This window comes from Glycine soja, chromosome 2 (genome assembly GCF_004193775.1).
Source record: "Glycine soja cultivar W05 chromosome 2, ASM419377v2, whole genome shotgun sequence".
Classification (NCBI taxonomy): Eukaryota; Viridiplantae; Streptophyta; class Magnoliopsida; order Fabales; family Fabaceae; genus Glycine; species Glycine soja.
In genome coordinates this window covers 43,072,637-43,098,885 of record NC_041003.1, presented here as the reverse complement: position 1 = coordinate 43,098,885, position 26,249 = coordinate 43,072,637, and the positions used below count along the sequence as shown (strand labels likewise).

At 34.3% G+C, this 26,249-nt stretch overlaps 2 protein-coding genes across 3 annotated transcripts; one reads left to right on the top strand and one right to left on the bottom strand.

The window, feature by feature from the left end:
- Window positions 1-473: 473 nt before the first annotated feature.
- LOC114396208 (UNC93-like protein 1) lies at window positions 474-3,382 on the bottom strand. Its single transcript, XM_028358118.1, has 3 exons — window positions 2,572-3,382; window positions 1,324-2,038; window positions 474-838 (listed from the first exon to the last, which is right to left on the bottom strand). Exons 1-3 carry the CDS (start codon window positions 3,038-3,040, stop codon window positions 670-672), a joined length of 1,353 nt encoding a protein of 450 aa, XP_028213919.1. The 5' UTR covers window positions 3,041-3,382; the 3' UTR covers window positions 474-669.
- Window positions 3,383-7,925: 4,543 nt separating this feature from the next.
- Window positions 7,926-25,956, top strand: LOC114396194 (endonuclease MutS2). Of its 2 annotated transcripts, XM_028358103.1 has the most exons (22): window positions 7,926-8,262; window positions 9,221-9,349; window positions 9,471-9,638; window positions 9,732-9,815; window positions 10,070-10,120; window positions 10,853-10,909; window positions 10,991-11,073; window positions 11,190-11,313; window positions 11,390-11,449; window positions 17,576-17,818; window positions 18,538-18,685; window positions 19,220-19,347; window positions 19,772-19,819; window positions 19,915-20,045; window positions 20,562-20,644; window positions 22,003-22,106; window positions 22,433-22,503; window positions 23,259-23,563; window positions 24,176-24,366; window positions 25,016-25,187; window positions 25,306-25,409; window positions 25,586-25,956. In XM_028358103.1, exons 1-19 carry the CDS (start codon window positions 8,059-8,061, stop codon window positions 24,331-24,333), a joined length of 2,379 nt encoding a protein of 792 aa, XP_028213904.1. In that variant the 5' UTR covers window positions 7,926-8,058; the 3' UTR covers window positions 24,334-24,366; window positions 25,016-25,187; window positions 25,306-25,409; window positions 25,586-25,956. The 2 variants fall into 2 exon arrangements, with proteins under 2 accessions (XP_028213904.1, XP_028213912.1); XM_028358111.1 differs by lacking the exons at window positions 23,259-23,563; window positions 25,016-25,187; window positions 25,306-25,409; window positions 25,586-25,956 and having other exon boundaries at window positions 24,176-24,308.
- The last annotated feature ends 293 nt before the right edge of the window (window positions 25,957-26,249 follow it).

Here is a 26,249-nt window from a genome sequence, read left to right as displayed (position 1 = left end):
ATGGATCTAGAGACGGAGGAGTAAAGGCCCACTCCCTTTTCTCTTAAAACTTTTCATCTATATACATATAAATTTTTAAATTAATTAGTATAAAATTAATTTTGTATTTGATTATTATAGTAATGATTAATATTAATGAGTATAAATTGAGTGAAATTAATTTTATTTATTATTTTATTTGTAATGATTAAAATAATAACTAGTATAAAATTGTGTGTTTGTTGTTATTATAATAATAATAACTAAGGTTATCATCATTTAATATAAAAATTAGTTTTAATTTTCTGTGTAAAAATAATAATTTTATAAAAAAATATTATCTATTAAGAGTTAAATATTTTAAAAATTATAAAGGAAAAAAATTCATTTCCCCTTTATAAGGTTTCTGAATCTGCCACGGTCGATCTATTACATATATATCACTAGTGTCTCTTCTATTTCTTTTTGTGTACATGTAAACAATCCCTGCGGTGTGAAGGAACATTTTCCTGATACAAAACGAGTTCCACAATGTCATGAACACATTCATATGGAAATTTCAGTTTGTTTCAAAGCCTGAACATTAGTGACTAGGGAAAGTACAAGGCAACAAGAAGACATCAACAAACTTTCTATATATTGACTTTCCCTTACAACAGGAATATTGTTATTATATATCCAACCTTATTGTCATTGATCTTTCACAGCCAACATGACCAAAACAAACAGTAATGGATAGCTTATTGTTGTGAGCACCCAATTCACAATCAATTGGGACATGAAAGACACCTTGTGTTCATCTACTTGCCAAGCAACCGCAGCACCTGCACTTTGTATTCCTTTAAAGAACCCACTGTACCTGTAAAAGTTGCAGACAATAATAGTTTTGTTTTCCAATTTTCCAAGCACAATCAACATAATTAATAATTAACTACCTCTTTTCATTAACCAAATATACTAGAAATTAGAAAATAAAGCACACAGAAGAAAGAATGAAGCAACTAAGATCAGTTGATGACTACATGCACAACCTCTACTTGGAGGAGATCTTATGTTCGCTAATAATATGATCAAAATAGTGTATATAAATGAAAGATAACTTTAGTTTCATTAATTATAGCTAGCTTCTAAGATTAAGCAAGGCGTAAATCCAAATTATTCTAAAATGGTTTCAGAACTTATACATCTTAATAGTTGTTATTTGGTCTATCATGTCGTCATCATTTGTTATCGATCACATCACATGAAAATGTTCAATTCGCAGTATGAAGGAAATGTTTTGAAAATTCTATGTGATGTGATTAAAATATGTATAAGTGAAGGATAACGCGTGGATTAATTTACCTGCTAAGAATCTGAGAATCATCAGCCAGGGCTCCAATAACCCAATAGACCAAGCTTTGGAACATGGCATCTAGCAACCCAAAACTAAAGTACAAGACAAAAGGCCCAGCAAAGTGAGACCCTGACTGCTCAAAATCCAATTTTTCAGGCAAATCATTGGAAGAATACCTAAGCTGATTAACAAGTCCACCCCCCCAAATCACAGTCCCAAGAACACCAACCACTATAACCCCAACCATTCCCCTAACTCTTCTCCTCTTAAAACTAAAATCCATAATATAACCAATCCCAACCGAGCCTAGCATCTGAGCCCCCCAGTAGAACACACTGTTCAACCCTCTAGTCCTCAAATTGAACAGAGCCCCATTCACATCATTGAACTGGTAAGGGTAAAAACAATTGCTGGACCAAGCTGCTGGAACCATAAGAAGCACCTTCCAATTGGAAAACAACTTGAGAACCTCCACACACTCGGTGGAAACATCGGTGTAAAACATGTTGGTGCACCTGCTACCATCATCACGAACAACCTTGCATGCAGGCAAGATGGCTAATGACAAAAGGGTCCCCAGTGACATGAAGCACATGAAGCCTATGTAGGTTCCATCGTTGACTGAAGCAGCCTCACTACGATGGTAGTTCAAGATGAAAGGAATCAAACCACCAATGACTCCACCCATGTTGAAGATACTCCAAAAAATAGATATGTAAGTGCCTTTCGTTGGTAATCAAAGAGGAATAGAGATCATAGGCATAAGTCAAACAGAGAGAATAAGTCTTTGGAGATAACATATTAATTGATTATAAGATGATAAAATAAATTACAGATACTTCTCTCTATAAATCAAGTGTAATTGCTATGTCACTGTAAAACCCCATTTCCAATTTTATACTAATAAACACTATTATTGATATTGGTTGTTTGTCAATTTCAGTTCAAAAATTTCTATACAAAAATGCTAGTATTTTTATGTGTATCTACATATCTTTCTATATCTAGATGGATATAGATAGGATAAGACTAAATTTATTCATCATTTGATCATTACATACAATCCTATTAAGACATTGTATAAGTTTTATAACGTTAACCAATAGTTTTTGTAAAATCAAACATAGTTATCATATGTTAATTTGTGATTGGATGGCACTGAAAAACTATTTTACACTATCACTATGTATACTATTTATTCTTATAGATCTTATGGTTATTTAACAAACTAACTAATCATATACTCTGGTTAATACCTTTTCTATTGGTTGGAGGGTAAGATGTCATTATTGCACCTTGTGCAGCCCACAAGAGGCCTGCTCCTACGCCGAGGAGAGCGCCGGCGAGAATGACGAAGGCTTGGTGGTGGTGGTGATTGTAGTAGAGGAAGGAGGATGTGTAGAGGACATAGGAGGAACAACCTGCGAGAAGGGTGAGGTGGGGTCCGAGGATGTTGTAGATGCCGCCGCCGAGGATGCCGAATATGGCGAAGGTGGTGTAGAGGGCAGTGAGGGAGTTGTTGGAGGCAGTGTGGTCCACTTGGCCTCCACCACCCATTCCTGAGAGGGCGTTGAACATGCCGGGGCAACAAAAGCAGATCACACCAATGAGAATCACTTGAACTAGTGGTGAGTTGTACCTGAAAAAGGGTGAAGGTGAATTTTTTGTTGTGGTTTCAGGTAGTTGGACTTGTGTGCCTGATTCTTCATCTCCATTGGAAACCATTTAGAAAATTGGAGGAGTTGAATTTGGTGGTGTGGCTATGTATTTGGTATGTGGTGTTCTGTGTAATTGTGTGAGAGAAAATTGGAGTTGAAGATAAAATCAGAAATGGTATAGGGAATAAGCAAAAGATATAAAAGGTTAAAAGAAAATCCTAGAAAAATAAGGCATGCCTTGCCTTGCCCATACTTGGCATGATCATAAGCTGCATGATTTCCTTCTCTGATGCAGACAATATTCCATTGCACATATTCCAGTCTTGAACACAGGATTCGACCTCAGTAAGTCCTATCACAAGCTGTCATGGAATCCAATTCTTTTTTTGTACTAACCATATGTGTTCTATGTGAAAGCCGGAAAGACAATTTTGTTCCAATGGAATAAAATAAAATTATTATGAAGAACAAAACTTTAATTTAGGAATATACTTTTAAGACTTGATCTTTAGACAATTGGTTAAATTGAAACAATTCTATAACAATGCAATTGTAACCTTAATTAATGGCCAATGTCCATGAAGAATATACCCCATAATTCTACTAGGACAAAGTACTTGAACCCCAGCTCTTGACATATCTCACTGACGAAAAAACTCTTCAATGATGATGCAAAGGGAAATTTATTTTATAGGAATCCAAGACACGTACAGACAGTTTTATAATAACTTATATATACACTTTACTCAACCAATTAGATTAGACTCCCTCGTTACTTATTTCTCTTATTACATATTTATTAATGGAAACAAGTGGGCATCATTATCGGTGTTAGATTTCTTTCTACTAAATAGCATAATTGTCATGTAATTGTCATTATTCGTGTTAGATTTCTTCTACTAAATAACATAATTTTCTTGTAAAACATTTGGGAGAACACTTGCTCTTTTTTTTTTAAAAAAAAAATACACTCGCTCTAACTAATATATATATTAGTTTTGGACTATTATTTTTATCCTGAAATTGTCACTCGTAATTTTAGTTCCTAAAAATTCTGAAAAAAGTCCCTAAAACTGTGATTTTGAACTCATTATAATTCCTCCCTTGAGTGTGTTATAGTTTCGTTAGGGACTATGAAGATGGTGAGTTATACAATTTAAGGACTGTAATGATAGTAATTAAGTTGTACATGTGAGGAACTAATTACAATTTCAATTTTAAGGATTTATTTAACATTTTCCTAATATCAACTACAATTATATATGATAGTGAAGTTTCATGAGAAATTAGTCTCATTGATTAATTCAGTAGGCCTCTTGAATGACAAGTAATGAATCTTTAGGTACATCAATATGACAATGTTAGATAAGGATGTATATTCTTCTTTGTTGATCAACGATTATTATAATATCAGGTAACTCCATCATATATTTAATGCTGTTAAGATATGTTTTCAAATGAGCTAAATGTCTTTTCAATATAATCACATCTCTTTTTGGAAAACTAGTGAGTCTCCCCGTTTTTTGTTGCATTCTCAAGTCCATAAACTTTTGAAGTTGTGTTTCTATAGTATACCAATTCGTTAACATATCACCGAGCCATTTTTTATTAACATAATGACATCGAGTTCTTATTGCAGCAAGTGCTATTGAATCATTGCTTTTTTTTTTTTGTACCAACAATTAAGAATTTTTTTCCCCTCACTTGCTACATCAAAAACTAAATCACAAGCATCTGATAAAAACTGAATAGTTCTAATAAGATTTGTAATATGAATACCCTTACGCTTTGCATATATATAAGGTGACATTTTATGATTCTATTTTCTAGTACCGTGGCCAAAATGAACTCCTACTTCCATCATCTCTTCCAAGATTATGTTCCAATATCTTTTTGTCATTTATATTTATCCCCACACTTTTCTTTCATTTCAAAATCGAAATTCTATAAATTTTTTGAAATGAAAGAAAGAGACCTCGTATACTAAAATAGAAATAAATAAGTGTTCTAAAGGAACCTTCTCTTCTACTGAAGATTGGCCTTTGACAACTGATCGGGCCATTTTTTCTATTAAATATTTAATATGATTATTCTCTTTATTATCTTTCTTTTATTATACAAAATAAAATGACCGAAGATGAATCCGCTCTTAAGAATCATTATTTTAGGAATTATTAAATACTAGATTGTTGTGATGTATCACATAAATTCTTTGAAATACAAAAAAGTATTCTCTGTGGTGAAACCAAATATCTCTCATTTCGGCCTCAAATAAATTAATTTTTTTGTTTCCGAGGTCATCTTGTTATATTGCATTTGTTTTGAACGGTGCATTATTCTTTTGAATCCAGTACCAATAGGTATCATTCTTCCTAAAACAACGTTTTCTTTCAGATCTTTTAACCAATATATGTGCCCCCGGAGAGCGGCTTTTGATAAAACTCTAGCCGTTTCTTGAAAACTTGCTTCATATATGAAACTTTGAGTATTTAGAGATGTTTTTGTTATCCCCAATAATAGAACTCGATAGCAAATTGCATCTTCTAAGGAACGCCCTGCTCATTCGGCTCGCAACAATCCAATTATTTCACCGGGCAAAAAAACATTAGACATTCCATCTTCGGAAACCAATACTTTTGATGTTATTTGATGCACAATAATTCTATATGTCTATTATGAATGTGAAGTCCCTGGGATCGATAAATTTTTTGAATTTTATTAACCAAAAAAATATGACTTTGCACTATTGTTAGCTCATCACCAATCAAGAATCCCCAAGGAATGCCAAGAATTTTTGTTATACACCCATTCCAAGTATCAACTCTCTTTTCTAGGTTCATCGATATTGGATCAATCAAACGAACTTCTAATACATGTTCTACTTTTGGAAGACCTTGTGTTATATCACCCGATCTTGGTTTTTCAAGGATAAATGTAACTAATATATCTCCTTCAAAAATTATTTTCCCATAATGGTCATGAACCGTTGCTCCAGGAGTCGCCAAATAAGGGTTAGCCAATCTTATTCCTACAGAATCCATTTGAACAATAAGAATTTGACCCGATTTTAAGTGTGGTGCATTTTTCGTTTGAACTATAGATACATTTTTGCAAATAAATTGACCAAGACTCATTATTGTAAACGTTTTTTCATAATAATTATGGTGGAGAAAATGTCAATTCAAATAGAATGGATTTAAAATGATGTTACTACAGGTTTATAAATTATCTCGTTTTCGTCCTGGAAATAATATTTGAATACTTGAAAAGTTTTTTTTAATTTGTCAAGTTGCCAATTTTTAATTATTGAGATCTGATTATGAGTTGTTAAATGATAAAAATAAAAATTGGCAACTTGAGGGGCTATTCCTAAAGGACCTAACAACTTTTTAATTGGAATCACAACATCTCTTTGAATTTGATTAATTCCCTCTTTTATTTGATTGTAATATTTTGCATGGTTGAATGATCATATTTGAAAACAATTCGATCTCGATAATAATTTGGACCTACAAATAGGGATCCTTACAAGAATTCTCTTGTATGGGGTCTCGCAGATGTAGATTTTTTTCCCACGGATGAGGATAAATATTCTCCCGTGGGCACAGCGGGGACGGGGACATGGATCACACCCCCGCCCAAGGAAATTACACAATTATCTTTATATTAATTGTTATTTTATATTTTAAATATTGCATGATTGTTGAAAATATTGCAAAAAAATACATTTGTAGGTCAAACTATTTATATTGTTATTGAATAATGTGTTTGTATTATTTCAAATTAAATTAGTTGTCCATGTTTATTTATTTGAGTTTAACATTATATCGATTATTTGAATTTGAATATTATGTTGGTAAAATTTTTTAAGTCTTTTTTAAATTTACTTGTATTAGAATTTAAAAATAATTTTTTTTTTAAATTTTGGGACTCGCGGAGGCTGGGATAGTGAAAAAAAATCTTCCAAACAGAAGGTTAGTGGGGGGGGGGGGGGGGAGGGTGGCGAGAAGTGGGAAGGACTCCTTGTCCTGACTAAGTGCTTAATCCACAAGTTCAAGAATTTAAAGTAACAATTCCAAAATATAATTTTTCCTATTTGTAATATGATCTCACACTCGTTTTTTTTTCACGAATATCTTAAATTAAAACTTCGAGCAACATAATTTTTGTTGGTAAAATAGACACAAAAATTCTCCATTACCATGTGAATATAGTGAATGGTTTAGGGTAAAAAAAAGGCAAAAACTAGGAACTCAAAACCAAGAGTGACAAGCAATAAAATAGCGATGAAGAGACCATGACAAAAAAAACCACGAGCAAGTAGTTGAGCATGATCGATTAGAAAGCCTATCATTAGCCAAGAATACAAAACCTTGTGTGCAAAGAACTAAGCAAGTATTATCTATCTATTCTATCTATATATATAAAAAAGCAAGTAGTTGAGCATGATTCTGTAACAAAAATGAGAAAAAGGAACCAAATGTAGGCACATGATACCATGTTAGGAAATTTGGTTTAACGCCTTCTTCCATTCTGATTTCCTTCGTAAATAAAAATAGAATATATCACAACTATTAATTATTAACAAATATTATAATTATGTACAATACTGTATAAATTAAGAATTCTAAATAAGTATAATTGATGAGTTGTATCTTATTCCCAGTTAATACAAAATATAATAAGAAATAGATCACAACATTTTTTTTGACTGAAAAATAAATCACAACATATTATTCCCTTATTAACACAAAGTACATCTTGTTTATAATCCATAAGAATAATATGTTTTTTTTCACCCTAAAATCTTACTATCGTCTTTTTTCTTCACAAAATTAGGAAATTAAAACATTTTCCTGTCTTTTGTCTATTTTTTTAAAAATCTAATTAGTATTAAAAAAATGATTTATCACTTCTTTTTTTTTATTCCCAAAACTGGTTACGTTAACCAACCAACCAACCACTGTTGTTGTAATCCACGAAGCTCCAACTGTTGTGTTGCTTCCTCTGCTCCTCGTGTCAGCAACAACAACACCGTGCAATCTTCAGAACCCAATTGCCAGAAGAGTTACCCATAACATAAAAATGCTATCTTTCGCCATAACCACTCATGCTTTCCCCGTTATTGCCATTAACAAATGGAAGCAGAGACATATGCAAAGGCAAATGCAAAGGGTGTCACTTTCAGCTTCCATTCACCATGACAGCTTGAGAGTGCTCGAATGGGACAAGCTTTGCGACTTGGTCGCTTCCTTCGCCACCACTTCCTTGGGCCGTCAAGCCCTCAAGGTCCCTTTTTTTCTGCCTTTTCTCATTGTAATTTGTATAAAGGAATGAATTAAATGATATATTATGTTTGATAAGATGATGTAAAATAGAACTGCCATAGAATGTGTTTTATTTTGTCCCGTTTAAGTGTGTGTTTGGTTTGGCGTAGGGCAACTGATTCCGAGTCTAGAATTGATTTTGAATACATTTTCACTTGGTTTCATGTTGGAGAAGAATTCAGAATTGATTCCAGGTTCAGAGTTGATTATGGATTGAAGCAAATTTAAGTAGCTTCTGTGTTAGATTAAAAATTTTGTACTGAATTTTACTCCTAACATAATTTTATAATAAAACATCCAAACATAAACCACATCATTTCAAAATCAATTTTAACAAAAATCAGTTCCATTTAAAATCAATTTTGCCAACGTCCATCCAAACACACACTAAGACCTTCTATGTGTTCGGGTGAAAGTTTGCAAAATTGATTTTGGAGTGAAGCAATTTATGTTTGGGTGTTTTAATCATAAAAGTTAAATAGATAACTTGGTAAATGCAAAAGGCATCTAAAGTTGCTTCAGTTCAAAATCAACTTTGAACTCATGATCAATTCTCCAATGTGGGACCAAACATGTGAACATTTACCTAAAATCACGTTAGATGATATTTCAACGTGATTTTGGATGATACAACGTGAAACCAAACACTTAAAGTTGGAAAGAATTGGATTTTGATAAAGTTGATTATGCATTTGAAATGTGATTAAATTAACCTCAGTACCATTTTACATTGACTTGTGTGCAGTGTTAGAAAATAATTTCCGGTGTAAAACAAATAGGCTATCTAAATAATGAAATTATATCTTTATTGTATTTTACTCCATTTTGTTTCATTCAATTACATTCCACTCATTGTTACTCTTTTATTTATGTAAACATGGTCTTATTACATATTATGTTTTGGGATGTTCATGTGACAGGATCAGCTATGGTCTCTTAATCAAACTTTTGAGGAAAGTCTTAAACTTCTCGAGGAAACCAATGCTGCCGTTGAAATGAACAAGCATGGCACTCTCAGATTGCACTTGGGGCACCTTGATGCTATGCTGGTCAGAAATTAGTCTGTAAAAGATAGTTCTTTTTATTATAATATCTGACAATTGAATGCAAGACAGTTTTTCATGTTTCTGTTTTATTTCCTACCTAGTTGCTGATTCAAGGTTCTTGTAGGTCAAAACCGCCATTCAACATGCCCGGAGAAGTATACCAGTGAGTGGTTATGAGGCACGGGCCATTGTGGCTCTTCTGCAGTGTGCTGAGATCGTGCAGGGTGATCTCAAGGCTGTAATTAAGGAAGACAAAGATTGGCATAATCGTTTCATGCCTCTTACAGAAGTGGTAAATGGTGAAATAAGATTTTGAATATGCCATTTCCTATAATTAATATTACTATGTTTCTGACTTTTTTTACCCACCTAAACATGCTTGTAGATAATGGAGTTTGTCATCAATAGATCTTTAATTAAAGCGATAGAGCAAGTGGTTGATGAAGATGGCTCTATTAAGGACTCTGCGGCATGTTTCATATCTCATTCAAGTTTCCTTTTTCTAACTCTGCATATTGTGACAGTGATTAGCTGCTCATTTTATTTGGCTTGAGATGGCATGTCTTGTATCTTAAGTTTTCATTCTTCAGTACATAGCATTCAGTGAGAGAGAATACTTCAGAGATGTATCTCTCCTTTCTTGCTGCCATACAGCTGACTGTCAGTTTCTTTTGTTCTCTTTTTGCAAACACATGTATAACATAAAATACATTCTTCTTACAGAGTCCAGCCCTTAAGCAGGCACGGCAACAAGTTCAAGTGATTGAGAGAAAGGTAATTCCTGTTTATTTTACTATATTTCATACTGTTGGTTCAGGAGATACTGGCTGCATCAGAGATGTATGGAGTTTTAATGGCTTATTATAGTTTAGTTTACAGCAACCAATCTAGTCAATGTCATTTGAAAGTTTGACAAAGAAATTAGACAAAAAACAGATATATTCCTGGCTATCTCATTGACATTCACATCTTTCATGAGTATTCTAAAGGGGTGTCTCAAGATTAGGATAATAGGACTCAGTCACAATAGTTGTTGGCATAAGCTGAAAACAATCTACCTAAGGTTTAGGCTAAACCCCATAATAAGTTTGCTGAAGCCATGGTGTAATTAATAAATTGGCTCAAAATGGCCAGAGGGTCAAAACTGTAACCGTATCATTCAATCCTATGCTGATAAATAAAATTTATTTCTTTAGGGCTCTGTTATTGTTTGTTACAGACAAGTCCCTGTTGGAATATTTTCGTAGTGCATGCTAAATATCATGGTTTTTTTTTTCCTTTTGTAGTTATATTTGTTTATTTATTATTATTTTACAATGAATTCTATCATACACTAAATATGTAAGATGCTAGATTAGTAAATACTCTCTGCCTTATATTTTGACTTAGTCGGTGGCTCCTATGGTTATCTATTTGGTCAGACATACTATATAAGTTGTTAGTTTAATTTACAAAAGTTCATTGTATACATTCCATTATTTAGGATTATTTGTTTCCTATGTTCAGGTACAACAGTTAATAGAGAGCATAATCAGGAATGAAAAGAGTGAAACATCAACCCTTGTAAGATTCACTAGACTCTAGAAGTATTTCTTTTCCTCCTGCACGTTTCTTTCTCTATTGATTTTGTGATAATTCGAACAGGAAGTGAATAACATTGATGGCAGGTGGTGTGTAAGAGTAGATTCTGGACAGAAGACCAGTTTTAAGGGTCTATTGTTGTCCAGGTGCCTAAAATTTGTCAACATAGCTTTGCTTATTCATTGTTCATGAATAATGTTTGTCAATAAAGCTAGTAGGTAGGCATAAAATTCCTTTCCTTAAAGATGGTATTTGTTGGCAGTGGATCCGGAGTTGGAAGTACTATAGAGCCACTTTCTGCTGTTCCTTTAAATGATGAGTTGCAGCGAGCAAGAAGTTTGGTGGTAAAGGCTGAAGCAGATGTGCTTTTGGCATTAACCAAAAAGGTTACAACCATGATCTGATAAACATTCTTCTGGTCATGTTCTTTTCTTCTCTTACGATGTCATAATTCATGTGCAGATGCAGCTGGACCTTGATGATATTGAGAAGACATTGAACAGTTTGGTTGAACTAGATGTGGTAAATACCCTGTAATGTTTTTGAAGAGAAGTGGATCACCATTTCTTGTTTCATCTCTCTGTATTCCTCCCTGTGTACTTGTTCCCCTGTGAGATTTTCTTTTGTTGCCTTTCAAGGAGTTTGCTTACTGGTTTTCCTTTCAATGGTCATCTTCTTGAGAGTTTGCTTATTTCTCATTTCGTGAATAAAAACTCATTCACAATTTTTTATTGAGAGTTGTAGTTTAATCAACTGAGGTAACTAGCTGTAGCTCCACAAAATTGAAATATGCATCACTGGTTGATTAAAAAAATCCCAACTTCATTAAGTCATGGCGATATAAGTCAAAGGAAAAAGTCTCCCACAAAGGGTCTGGGTTGCTGTTTTCCTCTCCCTAGTTACACTTTACATTAAATCATTTGAGTAAATAAGGTAAGTTGATAAGCATAATTGAATTCAGCAAGTGTATTACAATATCTGACAGGTAAATTACCTATATTGAATTTGAACAAAAATTATGCATCTGGTCCACTTTTTATTGCATCATCAAAAGAGCTAAAATGGAATTGACTATGCATATAATTACCCTTGAAATGATCTTTTGCTACCATATAAAACATAAACCATGGTATTGGTGTAAATTTGGGATTTAGTTCCCTATAGAACTATTAGAGTATATGTAAATAACTGTAAAAACAGTTTGCTAGGGCTGTTAGCTTTTGCTAACAGCACTACACTTGTATCAGGATGTTAGTTTACTTACTGAATTCTGTTATTCAGTTATCCTGTTATAACAGAATTCTGTTATTCTGTTTTGTGCTTAGGCTGAGGGTCTAGAGGTCTATAAATACCTCTTTTGTAACTAACTTTGTAACTAAGTTTCAGACTCAATAATATCAGTATCATTTCTCAATATTTTTCTCTCTTTCTCTGTTCTCTAAATCTAAAATGGTATATAGAGCCAATTTTTCGTGAAAGCTCTTCTCTTCAATTTTTCCAGTTTCTTCTTTCACATCCATGGCTTTCGCGTCTCAAGGTTTTGCTTCGCACTCTTTTCCGACCTCCATAGCTGAGAAGCTAGATGATTCCAACTCCCTACACTGGCGACAACATGTTGAACTAGTAATCAAATCACACAAACTGCAACGTTTTGTGGTCAATCCGATTGTTCCGCCTCGATATCTCACGGGAGAGGATCAAATTTCTGATCACGTCAATCCAGAGTACGAGGCCTGGGAAGTTCAGGACCAAGCGCTCCTCGTTTGGCTCCAATCCACTCTTTCGAAGTCTGTTCTCTCACATGTTTTAGACTCGAATCACTCATATCAGGTGTGGGAGAAGATTCACAAGCATTTCAGTCTTCACACCAAATCGAGAGCGCGCCAGCTGCGAACTGCGATGCGTGCAGTTTGGCTTGAAGGAAAATCAATGGATGAATATCTCCATTAGATTAAAGGCTATGTCGATGAACTTGCGGTGTTGGTGTTCTGATTTGCCATGAGGAGTACGTTGATGCAATTCTAGAAGGTCTCCCTTCTGATTATGTGCCAGTTATCTCAGTGATCGAAAGCAAGAAATGAACTCCATCCATTGCTAAGATTGAAGCTCTGCTTTAAGTTCACGAGACTCGTCTTGTTCTTTACAACAGAGACACTCAATTGCTCACTTCTCCATCCTTGAATTATACTCAAGGTTGTTCGCATTCAAGTTCATATAAATTTGGTGATTCTATTGGCTCTAGAGGGGTGTATGGTCGAGGTATCGGTGGTCGTGGTGCCTTTTCTAATCGCGATGGTGGCCACAGTGGTCCCGACAGGGGTCATGGTGGTGGTAGATTTGCCAACTTCCAATGCCAAATCTGCCTCAAATCTAGACATACTGCTAATGTATGTGTATGTCATTTTCGAACTGACATGAGCTTTCAGCCTCATGAGTCACTTACTTTTTTGATCCTACTACACTCCAACCAATTCCTTATTCATCTGGTTTGAGCAGATCTTCAAACACTTGGGTTAATCCTAATCCCAAGCCTGCTGCTCAGCCAACCAATCAACCTAGTGCTATGCTTACAAACTCAGCTTCTCATGACAATGATCAAGCTAGTTCAACCTGGATTCTAGATTCTGGAGGTAGCTTCCATGTGACTGGTGAATCACAGCATATCAAACAATTTGCACACTTTGATGGACCTGACCAAATCTTTATAGGAAATGGTGAAGATTTGCGTATTTCTAGTACTGGTTCCTCATCCTTATAGGAAATCTTTATAGGAACTACTTGTGTGGTGTACATCTATTGCTGTTCTGTGTGTACTACCCTCTACATAAGCAAAAAACCTTGTCTAATATTGCTTGACCACTGATTAAAGTGGATTGTGAAATCCTTCTCAAAGTGTCTAAGCCAAGTCCAGACTACAAAAATAGCATCTTCAAAAAGCCGATTAGCGTCAAATTTTGCATTTGCAACCAGAATTCTGTTTCTGAGCTTCCAAATAGATCATGTTACCGCCAACCACCAATACCTCCATCGCTTAGCCCTTATTCCTTCGATCTTGATAGAAATGTGCTGGAGGAAGTGCTGTTTCGGGCTGAAAGGGAAAACACCTTTTATATTCATCCATGACATCGATTCCCACCAAATTGGTTGGATTTTGATACAGTGGATAAATAGGTGAGATTCGTCCTCCTTATGACTCTCATATTACTTTCAAACTTAATAAGCTATTGCATGTTCCTTCAATTTCCAAAAATCTATTTAGTGTGAGTTAGTTTGCTAGGGATAACTCTGTTTTCTTTGAGTTTCATCCTCACTTTTGTCTTTTGAAATCACAGGCGACCAATAAAGTACTCCTTCAGGGTTTGTAGGTGTTGATGGTCTTTATTCATTCCATAACATCAGATTTCAAGATCACTCTCCTCAGCTGTTGTCAACTTCCACTTCTACTTCAATCACATCTCCTACTGTTAATAAAAGTTTTGTTGTAGCTTCTAGTTTTGTAAATTCACCTTCTAGCACTATTAGTCTATGGCATGCTAGGCTAGGCCATCCCAATAGTCATGTACTGAAGTTAGTTTTCAATCAGTATAATATTTCACCATCTAATAAATGTTTTCATACTTTTGTGCTTCTTGTTGCATGGGAAAATCTCACAGGCCGTTATTTCATTCTTCTACTTCTTTTACTCTCCTCTAGAACTTATCTTTACATATTTTTGGGGGCCATCTCATTTAACTTTCTATTCTGGCTTCAAGTACTATGTATCCTTCATTGATGCTTTTTCCAGATATACTTGGATATTTCCTATTGAAACCAAAGTTGAAACTACATCTGTTTTTCAAGATTTTAAATCTTTAGTTGAATTGCAGCTTAATACCAAAATTAAAAGTGTTCAATCTGATTGGGGGTGCATATATCACACACATCATCAAAATGGTGTGGTTGAGAGAAAACACAAACACGGTTGATCTAGGTCTCACTTTGTTACATCATGCAGCTTTACCTCTACAATTTTGGGACTATGCCTTTACTACTGCTGTCTACCTAATTAATAGACTGCTTACTGCATCTCTAAACTTTGTTATTCCCTTTGTCACTCTTTTCAACAAAGATCCTGACTTCCATTTCCTTAAAACCTTTGGTTGTGCCTGTTTTCCTATGTTAAGACCTTATCATACTCATAAACTCAATTTTCATTCTCAGGAATACGTGTTCTTGGGGTACTCCTCATCTCATAAAGACTATAACTGTCTGTCTTCAACTGGCAAAATTTATATTTCTAAGGATGTGCTGTTTAATGAGCTAAGATTTCCTTATTTGGACCTATTTCCTTCATCTTCTAGCCCAGTACAAAACATTACCTCCTATTTCAGTCTTAACCCTGATCTGTCTCCTCCTTGTGTAACTCCTACACCTTCACTTTCACAACTGCCTTCCTCTCACTCACTTTCTGCTCCCTCTGTTCCTCCTAGCTTTGCTTCTGTCTCAAATCAACCTTCATCTAAGTCTACTTCATCTCGCACTCAGTCATCCAATACAGAGTCTCATAATGAATCTATACCTGCTCCAACTTCAGTTCCTACTAATACTCATCCTATGCAAACTAGATCCAAGTCTGGAATTCATAATCCTAGACTGCATCCTTCGCTGTTTCTTACTCATTTTGAACCTAAAAATGTCAAACAGATCCTAGAAAATTCAGATTGGTTTGCAGCTATGCAAGAGGAGTATAATAATGCTTTACTAAAAAACAGAACTTGGGACTTAGTTCCCTTACCTGCTAATAGACAAGCTATTGGGTGCAAATGGATTTTCAGAGTAAAAGAAAATGCTGATGGTTCCATTAATAAGTTTAAAGCCAGATTAGTTGCTAAGGGTTTTCATCAGATTCATAGTTTTGATTTTCATGAAACATTCTCTCCTATGGTAAAGCCTATTGCAATTCTTGTTGCTCTCACTCTTGCTCTCTCTCAAGGATGGGAGTTATTTCAGCTTGATGTTAACAATGCTTTTCTTAATGGGTTGCTAGAGGAATCTGTTTTTATGACTCAGCCTCTAAGCTTTGAGGTTGGAGATAAATCCCTGGTCTGTGTAAGCTTAATAGGGCTCTCTATGGCCTGAAACAAGCTCCAAGGCAATGGTTTGAAAGGTTAAATCTACACTGCATCAGCTTGGGTCTGTGGGAAGCAAATGTGATTCTTCTTTGTTCATCTACACATATCTAAAGCATACTGTATATCTTTTAGTTTATGTGGATGACATCATCATTACAGGTAGTTCTGTCTCTCTTATTCAGCAACTAACTTTCCAAACTAAATACTGCCTTCTCTCTTAAGCAGCTGGGTCACTTGGATTATTTTTTGGGACTGGAGATAAAATACCTTCCTAACAACTCTATACTAATGACTCAAAGCAAATATGTTCGTGATTTACTTCATAAAACTCAAATGGCTGAGGCACATTCTATTTCTTCTCCCATGGTTTCCAACTGAAAACTGTCCAAATATGGTGCTGATCTATTTCATGACCCAACACTCTACAGATCAGTAGTGGGTGCTCTGCAGTATGCTACTCTTACTAGGCCTGAAATCAGTTTTGGTGTTAACAAAGCCTGTCAATATATGGCTAGTCCTCTGGATTCTCATTGGGCAGTGGTTAAAAGGATCTTGAGATGTCTCAAGGATACCTTGTCTCATGGTTTACTTCTTCAGCCTGCTTCCATGATGAAACCTTTGGCTCTTTATGCTTTTTGTGATGCTGATTGGGCATCGGATGTAGATGATAGGCTTTCCACTTCAGGGGATGCCATCTTTCTTGGCTCCAACTTGATATCTTGGTGGTCTCGCAAGCAGAAAGTCACAGCTAGGTCCAGCCAGTACTGAAGCTGAATATCACAGCTTGGCTCAAACCTCTACTGAATTAACTTGGATTCAAGCTCTTTTAACAGAATTACACATTTCCTTCAATACTCCTGTTCTTTATTGTGATAATCAAAGTGCTGTATCCATTGCTCATAATCCAGTGTTCCACGGTCGCACGAAACACATGGAAATTGATGTCTTGTTTGTGAGGGAGAAGGTTCTGACCAAACAACTTTCAGTCTTGCATATTCCATCTTTGGATCAGTGGGCAGATGTTTTAACCAAATCACTTTCTTCAGCAAGATTTCAGGTTCTAAGGGACAAACTCAATGTGAAGATTTTTTCCTATGAAAAATCTTCCCCTTGAGTTTGAGGGGGTATTAGAGTATATGTAAACAACTGTAAAAACAGTTTGCAAGGGCTGTTAGCTTTTGTTAACAACACTACACTTGTACCAGGATGTTAGTTTACTAACTGAATTCTGTTCAGTTATCCTGTTATAATAGAATTCTGTTATTCTGTTTTGTGCTTAGGCTGAAGGCCTAGAGATCTATAAATACCTCTTTTGTAACTGACTTTGTAACTAAGTTTCAGACTCAATAATATCAGTATCATTTCTCAATATTTTTCTCTCTTTCTCTGTTCTCTAAATCTAAAAAGAACCCACTTAGTTGCTTACAAATTAAAGAACTTGCTTTGGTAGGTGACCTCTGTTAACAGTTTATATTTGACATCATGCTAATCTTGCTTTGTGCAAAAGATGGTCAGTAATGTGGTTCCTATTATGCAGATCAATGCTCGTGCTACTTATGGTCTGTCATTTGGAGGGTCAAGTCCTCATATATTTCTGCCAGATAGGAGTAGCTCTTCTACTGCAGAAGCATTCTTACCAAGGAGCGAAAATCTCTATGGACCATTACCCAGCAAAAGGGAATGGACGCTATATCTTCTAAAAGCTTATCATCCTTTATTGCTCCAGAGACATAAGGAGAAATTGCGGAAGGCCAAAAAGAATGTCAATCTTGCTACTTCAGTTAAGTCACAGATGACATGTGTTGAATTTGAAGGTGGAGGACGAGGAATAAAAAGAAAATGATCTAGAGAATGAAACGTCTTTCTTATTCAAAAGAAAGTAGTGCATAGTTTCTGCATTGCATTCATATATGTAGACTCTTATAGACTTAGTCGAGACTATTCCGTAGGATTATAAGTGATGCAACCCTTAGACACTAATACCATGAACACTAAATTCATTTAAACATGAGATACATGAAAAACTATTTCTAAGTACATTAAGTTCCATTGTTTTGAACAACACAAAACTACTGTTTTCTTTCACTATTAATTTGTACCCCCTATTTTCTGCTTTATTTGGGGATGGATAGGAGAGTGTTTCTTTTCCTGGGTTGGGAATCTTTGAAAAAAAAAGGCTTCTGCGGTGATTGTCCGTAATACTGTGCCCTTTTCAATCAAGAGATACTTAAAGAATAAAGCCTCCTGATTGTTGCTTATACCGACCCATTACTTCCCTTTACCTCTTATTTTCTTCCCATGGGAAAACATCAGGAGAAAACTGGACAAAAAGAATATATCATAAAGGGGAGAAACATAACTTGGGGGATTAGAAAGTTGGGTTAGGGTTCTTTCATTGAAACCACCGTATATCATATTTTATTTTATTTAAGGCTTTTCTTTACTACTGCTTATCATGCATTTGGTGATCATTCATGATAAAACACTTCTGGTATTCAGGATGCTGCACTGGACAATGCTCCGCCAGTACCTGTTGATTTTTTGGTATCTCAGAAAACTCGTGTTATAGTTATAACTGGCCCTAATACTGGTGGTAAAACCATATGTTTGAAGACCGTAGGATTGGCTGCTATGATGGCAAAATCAGGTGTGCTCATTGTTTCAACCACCCCCCACCCTGTTTAGAATTATTATATGCACCTAAACATAATAATAAAATGATTGTTGTAGGATGTAGGCTCACAAAGGCCTTGAACTCTGACTTTGAGTCTAATGTTGGTAACCAGTGAAATGTAAATGACTAATATTTATTCCCCAGATTGAAGGGGAGGGGTTCAGAAATCAATCATTTCAATTTTTTATGTTATGCATGCAATTTTGGGATTCTTAGTTAACTCTGGGAATATCTTATTTTATAATTTCCTTTTTTCTTTTCCTTTCTATATAATGTATCTCTGCACACATGAAATAATACAGAGATGAAATAATTGTCTTTATAATCTCCTCAGAGTAACTTATTCTTGACAATTGAATCTTCATTTAATTTCTTAGACTACCATTGTTATTCATGAATAAGCTATGCAGGGTTGGTTAGTGAAGCCATATATTTGCATCAAATAATTTTTCTGCTAACTCTGTTAAAATACTTGAATTTATATGCTCTGAACCTGTAATGTTGCAGGTCTCTATGTTCTTGCTTCTGAATCTGCGCAAATTCCTTGGTTTGATTCTGTTTTTGCTGACATTGGTGATGAGCAGTCCTTATCACAATCTTTGTCTACGTTCTCTGGCCACTTGAAGCAGATAAGTGTAAGGAATAATGGTTTGATTGTGTAGAATGTAAATGCTGAAGACACCTTTCAATTTCTTTTGTTGCTTTTCTATATATTTTATACCTCGATGCATGATAGGGTTATGATGAAAATAGTGTTGTTAAATAGCATCCATGGTGGAATGGCGTGACAGATTTTTTTGCCAACCACCATAGGCAATTTGTGAAGGGAAACCCACCATGGTGGCACCATAAGGCACAATGGTGTGTTTATATGGCGGAATTTTGGCCTTTGCCATCTGCTCATGAAATTTAGTAACTAGCAAACGTTTCAGTTTGGTTTTATCAGTACATTTTAGATGTTGATTTTTTTAGGTTATGGTTAAGAGTGACATAGTTTTCCTTTATTATTTTTATAATATAAAAGAAATTCTTATTTCTTCTTTTAATTTTATCTTGCAGAATATTAAATCACAGTCAACAAGCCAGTCGCTAGTGCTACTAGATGAGGCATGTATCTTATGAGTTTAATTAACAGTTTGAACATGTAATGTCATATATGTGTGTGGCGGTCTAACGGATAGTACTTTGTTTGAAATTGTTAGGTTGGTGCAGGAACAAACCCCCTTGAAGGAGCAGCACTAGGAATGGCATTATTGGAATCTTTTGCACAAGACAGTTGTTTGTTGACTATGGCTACAACTCATCATGGTGAATTGAAAACACTAAAATACAGGTACTCATTGATGAAGACAACTTTTCTAAAAAGAAAAAAAAAACTTTCATTTATTATGTACTACGTGAAACTATCTTCCCTTGTAAAATAGAAAAAGAAAAAAAGAAATTAAGAAATAGAATGGAAATGATTTAAATTCAATTTTGTTTATAGTCTAATTGGCATGTACCCATGTTTTTTTCAAGGGCACAAATACCTAAATTTGATCCATTGTCACTGCAACTTTTACACTATCAAGCATCAACAAATAAGAAATTCCACATCATTAAAGTAACTAAGGTCACTAGTAATAAAAGTTTTTAAACAAGTAGCACCTTTATAGTTCACTGATAATTTTAAACTTTGTACGGATGGATCAAAATTAAATTAAATCCATTGTTCTGATGTTTAATTTATATGTATCTTTTCTCTTAATTCATTAAAAATATATTATCCTTTTTGCTATTCTCTTATGAAAAGTACAAAACTGCAGCCCCTACTTTTGCTTTGACATTTCTGAGTTTTATTCATGAGCAGTGATGAGGCCTTTGAAAATGCATGTATGGAGTTTGATGAAGTGAATTTGAAGCCAACATACAAGGTTCTTTGGGGTGTACCAGGTAAGCACTCTTAGACTGCTGAATAATAAAAATTTATACAATTTTCTTGATGCCTTTTTCACTTGCTTTCAAATACCCTGTTTTATTCTTTGATTTGTCTCCTTCCTTTGTGTGTATCTGTGCTCATCTGAAGCATCTACAAGCTAGAGATAAATCTTGGAATATTACAATCCCAAAAAGATGGTTCAGTATGAAGTGCTAAGCCTAAAAAGCAACTCCTTTTTAAGGTTACAATGGCTGGGGATATCATGTTCACATGGAATTATACATTTACATTTTTGCATTGCAAATTATAGTCCTTCTAACTGAAATAAAATAAAGTCAGTGCATGGCATACCATAAGAAGGTACCATTCATTTGCTGGTAAAAAAATTTATTGCAATATTTTCGTACAAAATCTAGTCATAATAGGTGGGTTGTGACAGTTATTATTTTTGTTCCTCTTATCCAAACAAAAGTATAAATTTATTTTGAGTCTATAGAAATCACAATTATCTGATTGTTTCTCAATCTGAATTTAGGACATGAACGAGGGGAGGGATTCTATGGCAATGTTATCAAAACTGAACTGGTTGTTGTTATGATGAAGGCACCAGTTCCTAATTCAACAGTAAATGAAGCAATAAACTAACATGAATTCATAAGAAATCAAGTTAGGTTAGATTTTAAATTAACTTAAAAGGACCATATTGTATGCCTTACAAGGAAAAAAAATCAATAGCTAGAGTTGAATTGAGAAATAAATGTAACTTAAGTAAATATCATTAGTAAAAAAATACATATTAATTTTAAATACTCTTTATATTATAAAGAATTTGCCCAGCAAATAACAATTGTTAGTGGAGCAATGGTAAAAAACATGGTCAAAAGTCAAAACGTCTCCAATCCTGAAAGACCAAGGTTCAATACTCAATGGAAGAAATTTAGTGTTTTTGGTGAAATAAAGCTTGAAGTGATCATCAATTATACCATGAGTGGTTCATATAGTTCTGAACGGCTTGCATCTGGTTTAGTGATTCGATTGATAGTTTTTAAACTAAAGTTTTAATTTCTCATCAATTAACTTATGACCACTGTAAAATTCAGGATGGTTTGCACCTAGTTAGTTCAGCAGTTCAGTGATCGGTTTTTAAACTGATGATTTGAGAGACTGGACCAAACCAGCTGATGGACCAGTATCTGGTTTAACCAATCCTGACCAGTTTTTTTTAGCTATGTTCGCCGTATATTCTGTGAGAAGCATTGTATTAAATTTTAGGTTCTTAACAGGAAATTGCATATCTCACGGATCATTTTAAATGATATTCAGATTTAGTAGACACTTAATGTATATACTCAAAAAGAGATTTTAATTGTAGGCCGCTCAAATGCAATAAATATAGCCGAGAGGTTGGGACTACCATCTGTTGTTGTAGATACTGCTCGTATGTTATATGGTTCTGCTAGTGCAGAGATAGATGAGGTATGCATACTTTGTAATATATCTTCATTGTATTTATTATTTGTTAATGGTGGTGTACGATGTCGTTAGAACATGATTTGTATTTATATTATTGTTTCAAACTTTAATTAATGAATAGACCATTGATTTTATGCTTTGACTAAAGTGGATATTTTAAATAAATTGACAATACATTTGTGGTATAGTTTTTCAAAGATATCATATAAAAGTTGGAATTATACAGGGCTCTGCCCCTCCATCTATTTTGCACCTAATAATCAAATCTAAATCTTTTCTATGCATTACAAATATTTCAATTTTTTCAACATGGTTTATTTTTCATGTAGGTTATAACTGATATGGAAAGGTTAAAACAAGAATACCAAGAACTATTGGATGAAGCACGTCATTATCTGAGGTGAGACACTTTGCTTTAAAAAAGTTAAATTCATTGCATGCTTTTTCCCCGTTATATTTGCATTTCGCATACAATTTAAGGAGAGGTCATTTCATGATGATAATATAGGCATTTATTTCTAAATCAAACAGATAATGGAGTAAGTTCATTCAATTGTTAATGCATTCAAGGAAAAATGGACCATGTAATCATATTTGCATATTGCTCTTTATTCTTGATAGTTAGTATTTTACAAGGCTTCTATCCGTGTTTTACAAGGAAAAATGGACCACGTCATTCAATTTTTTGTTATAAAATTTGCCAACACGGCTTAAACTAGAAAATAACTAAAGCACGTCATTTATCAGAGCATTGAACCAACCATATATTTAGTGACAAATTAATGATTAGTAATAAATACAAGAGTTTGTGCTGTATATTACTCAGATAATCAATTCCATGTATAAATTTTGAAAAGATAATCCAAATAAACTAACTCAGATTCTTGTAGTAGGGTCTATCCATATTGCAAGAATGAGGAAGGTGGGGGAAAGAAATTTTAATGTCATCTTCCAATTACTTGTAGTATGATGACTTATTGTGCAAAAATTCTTTATAATTGACATAATTTTCTTAATTGTCTCATGCCACCCGATACTGCAGTTCTCCTTTTTCTTGGCTGGTAATAATTAATTATTGCAGATAATTATTAATAAGATCCACCATACTTTGGAGCATCTGTAAATTTTTTATTGGGATTTCTTTTGCTTTTGTAGGCACTCCAGAGGACTTTACAATAGTCTATTGAACACCAGAAGGAAGATCATAGAATATAGTACTAATCTAAGATTTAAGAAGATGAGAGATGTGTCCGAGGCTGCAGCGATGGCAAGATCCATCCTTCACAAGAAAGTGAGGGAATTGGATGCATCAGCTAAGCTACCTTCACAGAATAATAAAACCATTAGCAGCTCTAATTTATCAGCAACCAACAAAAGCCAAACTGTTGCAGAGAACAAAGAACCCACTATTGCTGATAAAAGTGCATCTTCTGTTAAAGTTTTTAATCGATCAAGATCAGGTATATGCAAAGATAATGAAACATGAGGGAAATAAAAGGAAACCAAACAGTGTTGAGATAATATGCTTTCGTGTTCAATTTCTTGCATGTGGATTAAGTGTACAGCTCTACTTTTTTTTTTGCTTAAATATATTTTTAATCCCTAATAAATACCCAATTTTTGGGTTTGTTCCCTAAAAAAATTTTGCTTTGCGTTGAGTCCCTAATAAAATAACACTTTTCTTTTTTATCCTTAATATTTTGTTTTAATCCCTAATGAATTAGAGAATTTTGTGTTTACTTCTTAATAAATTAGCAAATTTTGTTTTAGTCTGTATTAATAACAAATGAGAAATACTTATCATGGAGCAAACACAAAATTTGCTAATTTATTAGGGGCTAAAAATAAGTGTCAAGGAACAAAAACAAAATTGATGTTTTATTAGAGGCTCATTGTTTATTAGGGAGCAAATGCAAAATAGGATATTTATTAGGGATCAAAAATATATTTTAGCCTTTTTTTTACCTGGTGATAGCATAGTGCACGTGAAAGTTGTGCTGTCTAGTCTTGTAACTAGGAATAATATCGTAGGAATATTGATGCAGTTGTCATTCACCTTATTGATGTTGCAGATAAATCTGGGCCTCCCAAGGTTGGTGATATGGTACATGTCTCTTCCCTCGGGAAACAGGTGACTGTTTTAAAAGTGGATTCATCCAAAGGAGAAATTGTAGTTCAAGCTGGAAACATGAAGTTGAAGCTGAAACTAACTGACATTCAAAGATCATAGAAGCGGGGGAATCATGGCCATGGTTAGAAATGTGTAAGTGTTCTCTTTGTGCACAAGACCTTATGTTGTGCCTTTTTTCCAACTGCAGAATGTAATAATAAACCCAGCACTAAATGAAAATCCATATTTTCATAGAAATTGTGAAGCATCAAGTTTCAAGAATTAAAAGTTGATTATATATATTATGTTTGATTTCAGTTTAAAACCAATTGGCCAGTGAAGTTGTCCAACAAATATATAAGCTGCACCCTGAGAATTGAGACAGACAATATGAAACTTCCTAACATATTACAAGTCAGCGAATTGTATTATCTATTGTGCACCTAGTTATAGATGGTCCTTCCTTCATCTCTGTGATGAACCGACAATCCCAAATGCTTAAGTTGTTAAGTGAAGAAACATGAATAGTTTTATATTTAATCTCTAATGTGCTCCCTCACATGAGAGCCCGTTGGGATTAAAGCATGGATAATGCACAAGCCCACCTATCTTGTACTAAAATTTAACTTTTTTAATATATTTTTTTAACTAGAATTTTGATAGTATGTCATCGACCATTTATCCCCAAAAGATTAAGTTGATAGATGAAGACATATGAATGATTTTATATTACATCTCTAACGTCCCTTACCCTCTGGAACTTCAAAATATCTTTCTAACTTATTTGTTTGCCCTTGAAAAGGAAAAATGTGCATTGAAACTGCTATCATATGATAATGACGTAAGATAAAGCAAAGGTGGGGGGCACTTTCAGCTTCAGAAACTAAAGTTCCTAGATTTCTCCGGATGTGTCAAGAACTACAGTTTTGCAATGTCATCAGCAATACAAATAGTTGGCGTGCTAGTTGTGCAAGGTACATTTTTCTTGGTGATGCGTATAAAATTACCTGTAATGCAATTTAAGCAACTCAAACTGTTAGCAAATTGAAATAAAGAAACATTACCCTTTTATTGCCTTTGTCTCCATGTCAGAATAAATTAAAACTGCCAAAAAAAAGAAGAAGAAAACAAGCCATTCAGTTAAAGAAAGTTATGGGCAAGTGGTGGTGCTTGCTTAGTGGAAAGAACAATGACAGGTATTCATAGAAAACAAAAAAGGTTTATGTATTCTTCCCTTTGTTTCTTTTCACTTTATATAGAAATGAACCCTCCTTTGAGAATTTGTTAGGTGCCCTTTTGTTTTTGGTACACTATGTCATATGATCATATGATTACTTAATTGTGCTAATTTGTTTGTATTATCTATTTTTAGGCCTTTTGACACTGTTGGAGGTGAATGGACTGCACCCTCTTCAAGAATATACTAACGGATTCCTATGATGTCCTAGGATTCCTTTAATTAAGAAAACACCTTCCACCCCCTAAAAATCAATTAATGAAAAGGGAGCTTAGTGTGACGTAGAAAGACTATGACACTGAGTGTGGTAAAAGACAATACAACTAGTTTTTTGTATAAAACTTGTTTACTTTTTTTTTTTTTCCTAACACTTTTGTATAGTGTGTTTGGTCGTGCATAAAAAATGTATGAGACATACATCTAGTGTGTTTGGTGTAGCATTCACTTGTTACGTTTTCACATTAATCTTCCACATCAAAGCAAAGGCTACTCTTTGTGACTTTTCATATTCACGTAAATTATGCACGTCCTATGGTTTTTAACAAAGAACCTAACATGACCGATCACTTTGGAAGCAATCCGGTGTAATTTCTACATTTTTTAAGTGTTTGTTTCCCCGTTTTATTATTTTTTTTATTCGTAGAAATTGAACACAGTACCAAGAAGTTTATAACACTCATAGTCCATGTTCAGCCAATTGAACTAAATCCCATATGCATCCCTGTTTTACTATGTGAGCACACAATCCAAAGCTCAGTTTTGTGAGAAGTTACAAATTTCAACTTTTTCAAGTGAACAT

What these genes read in the sequence shown, in the direction of transcription:
- LOC114396194 (XM_028358103.1), top strand. Translation starts at nt 8,059, where the DNA reads ATGCTATCTTTCGCCATAACCACTCATGCTTTCCCCGTTATTGCCATT. An exon ending in TTCAAGTGATTGAGAGAAAG is followed by an intron (nt 10,121 to 10,852) that starts GTAATTCCTGTT and finishes TCCTATGTTCAG; the next exon opens with GTACAACAGTTAATAGAGAG. An exon ending in CTAGTGCAGAGATAGATGAG is followed by an intron (nt 22,107 to 22,432) that starts GTATGCATACTT and finishes TTTTTCATGTAG; the next exon opens with GTTATAACTGATATGGAAAG.
- LOC114396208 (XM_028358118.1), bottom strand. Translation starts at nt 3,040, where the DNA reads ATGGTTTCCAATGGAGATGAAGAATCAGGCACACAAGTCCAACTACCT. An exon ending in CCCTCCAACCAATAGAAAAG is followed by an intron (nt 2,039 to 2,571) that starts GTATTAACCAGA and finishes TACCAACGAAAG; the next exon opens with GCACTTACATATCTATTTTT. An exon ending in GATTCTCAGATTCTTAGCAG is followed by an intron (nt 839 to 1,323) that starts GTAAATTAATCC and finishes CAACTTTTACAG; the next exon opens with GTACAGTGGGTTCTTTAAAG.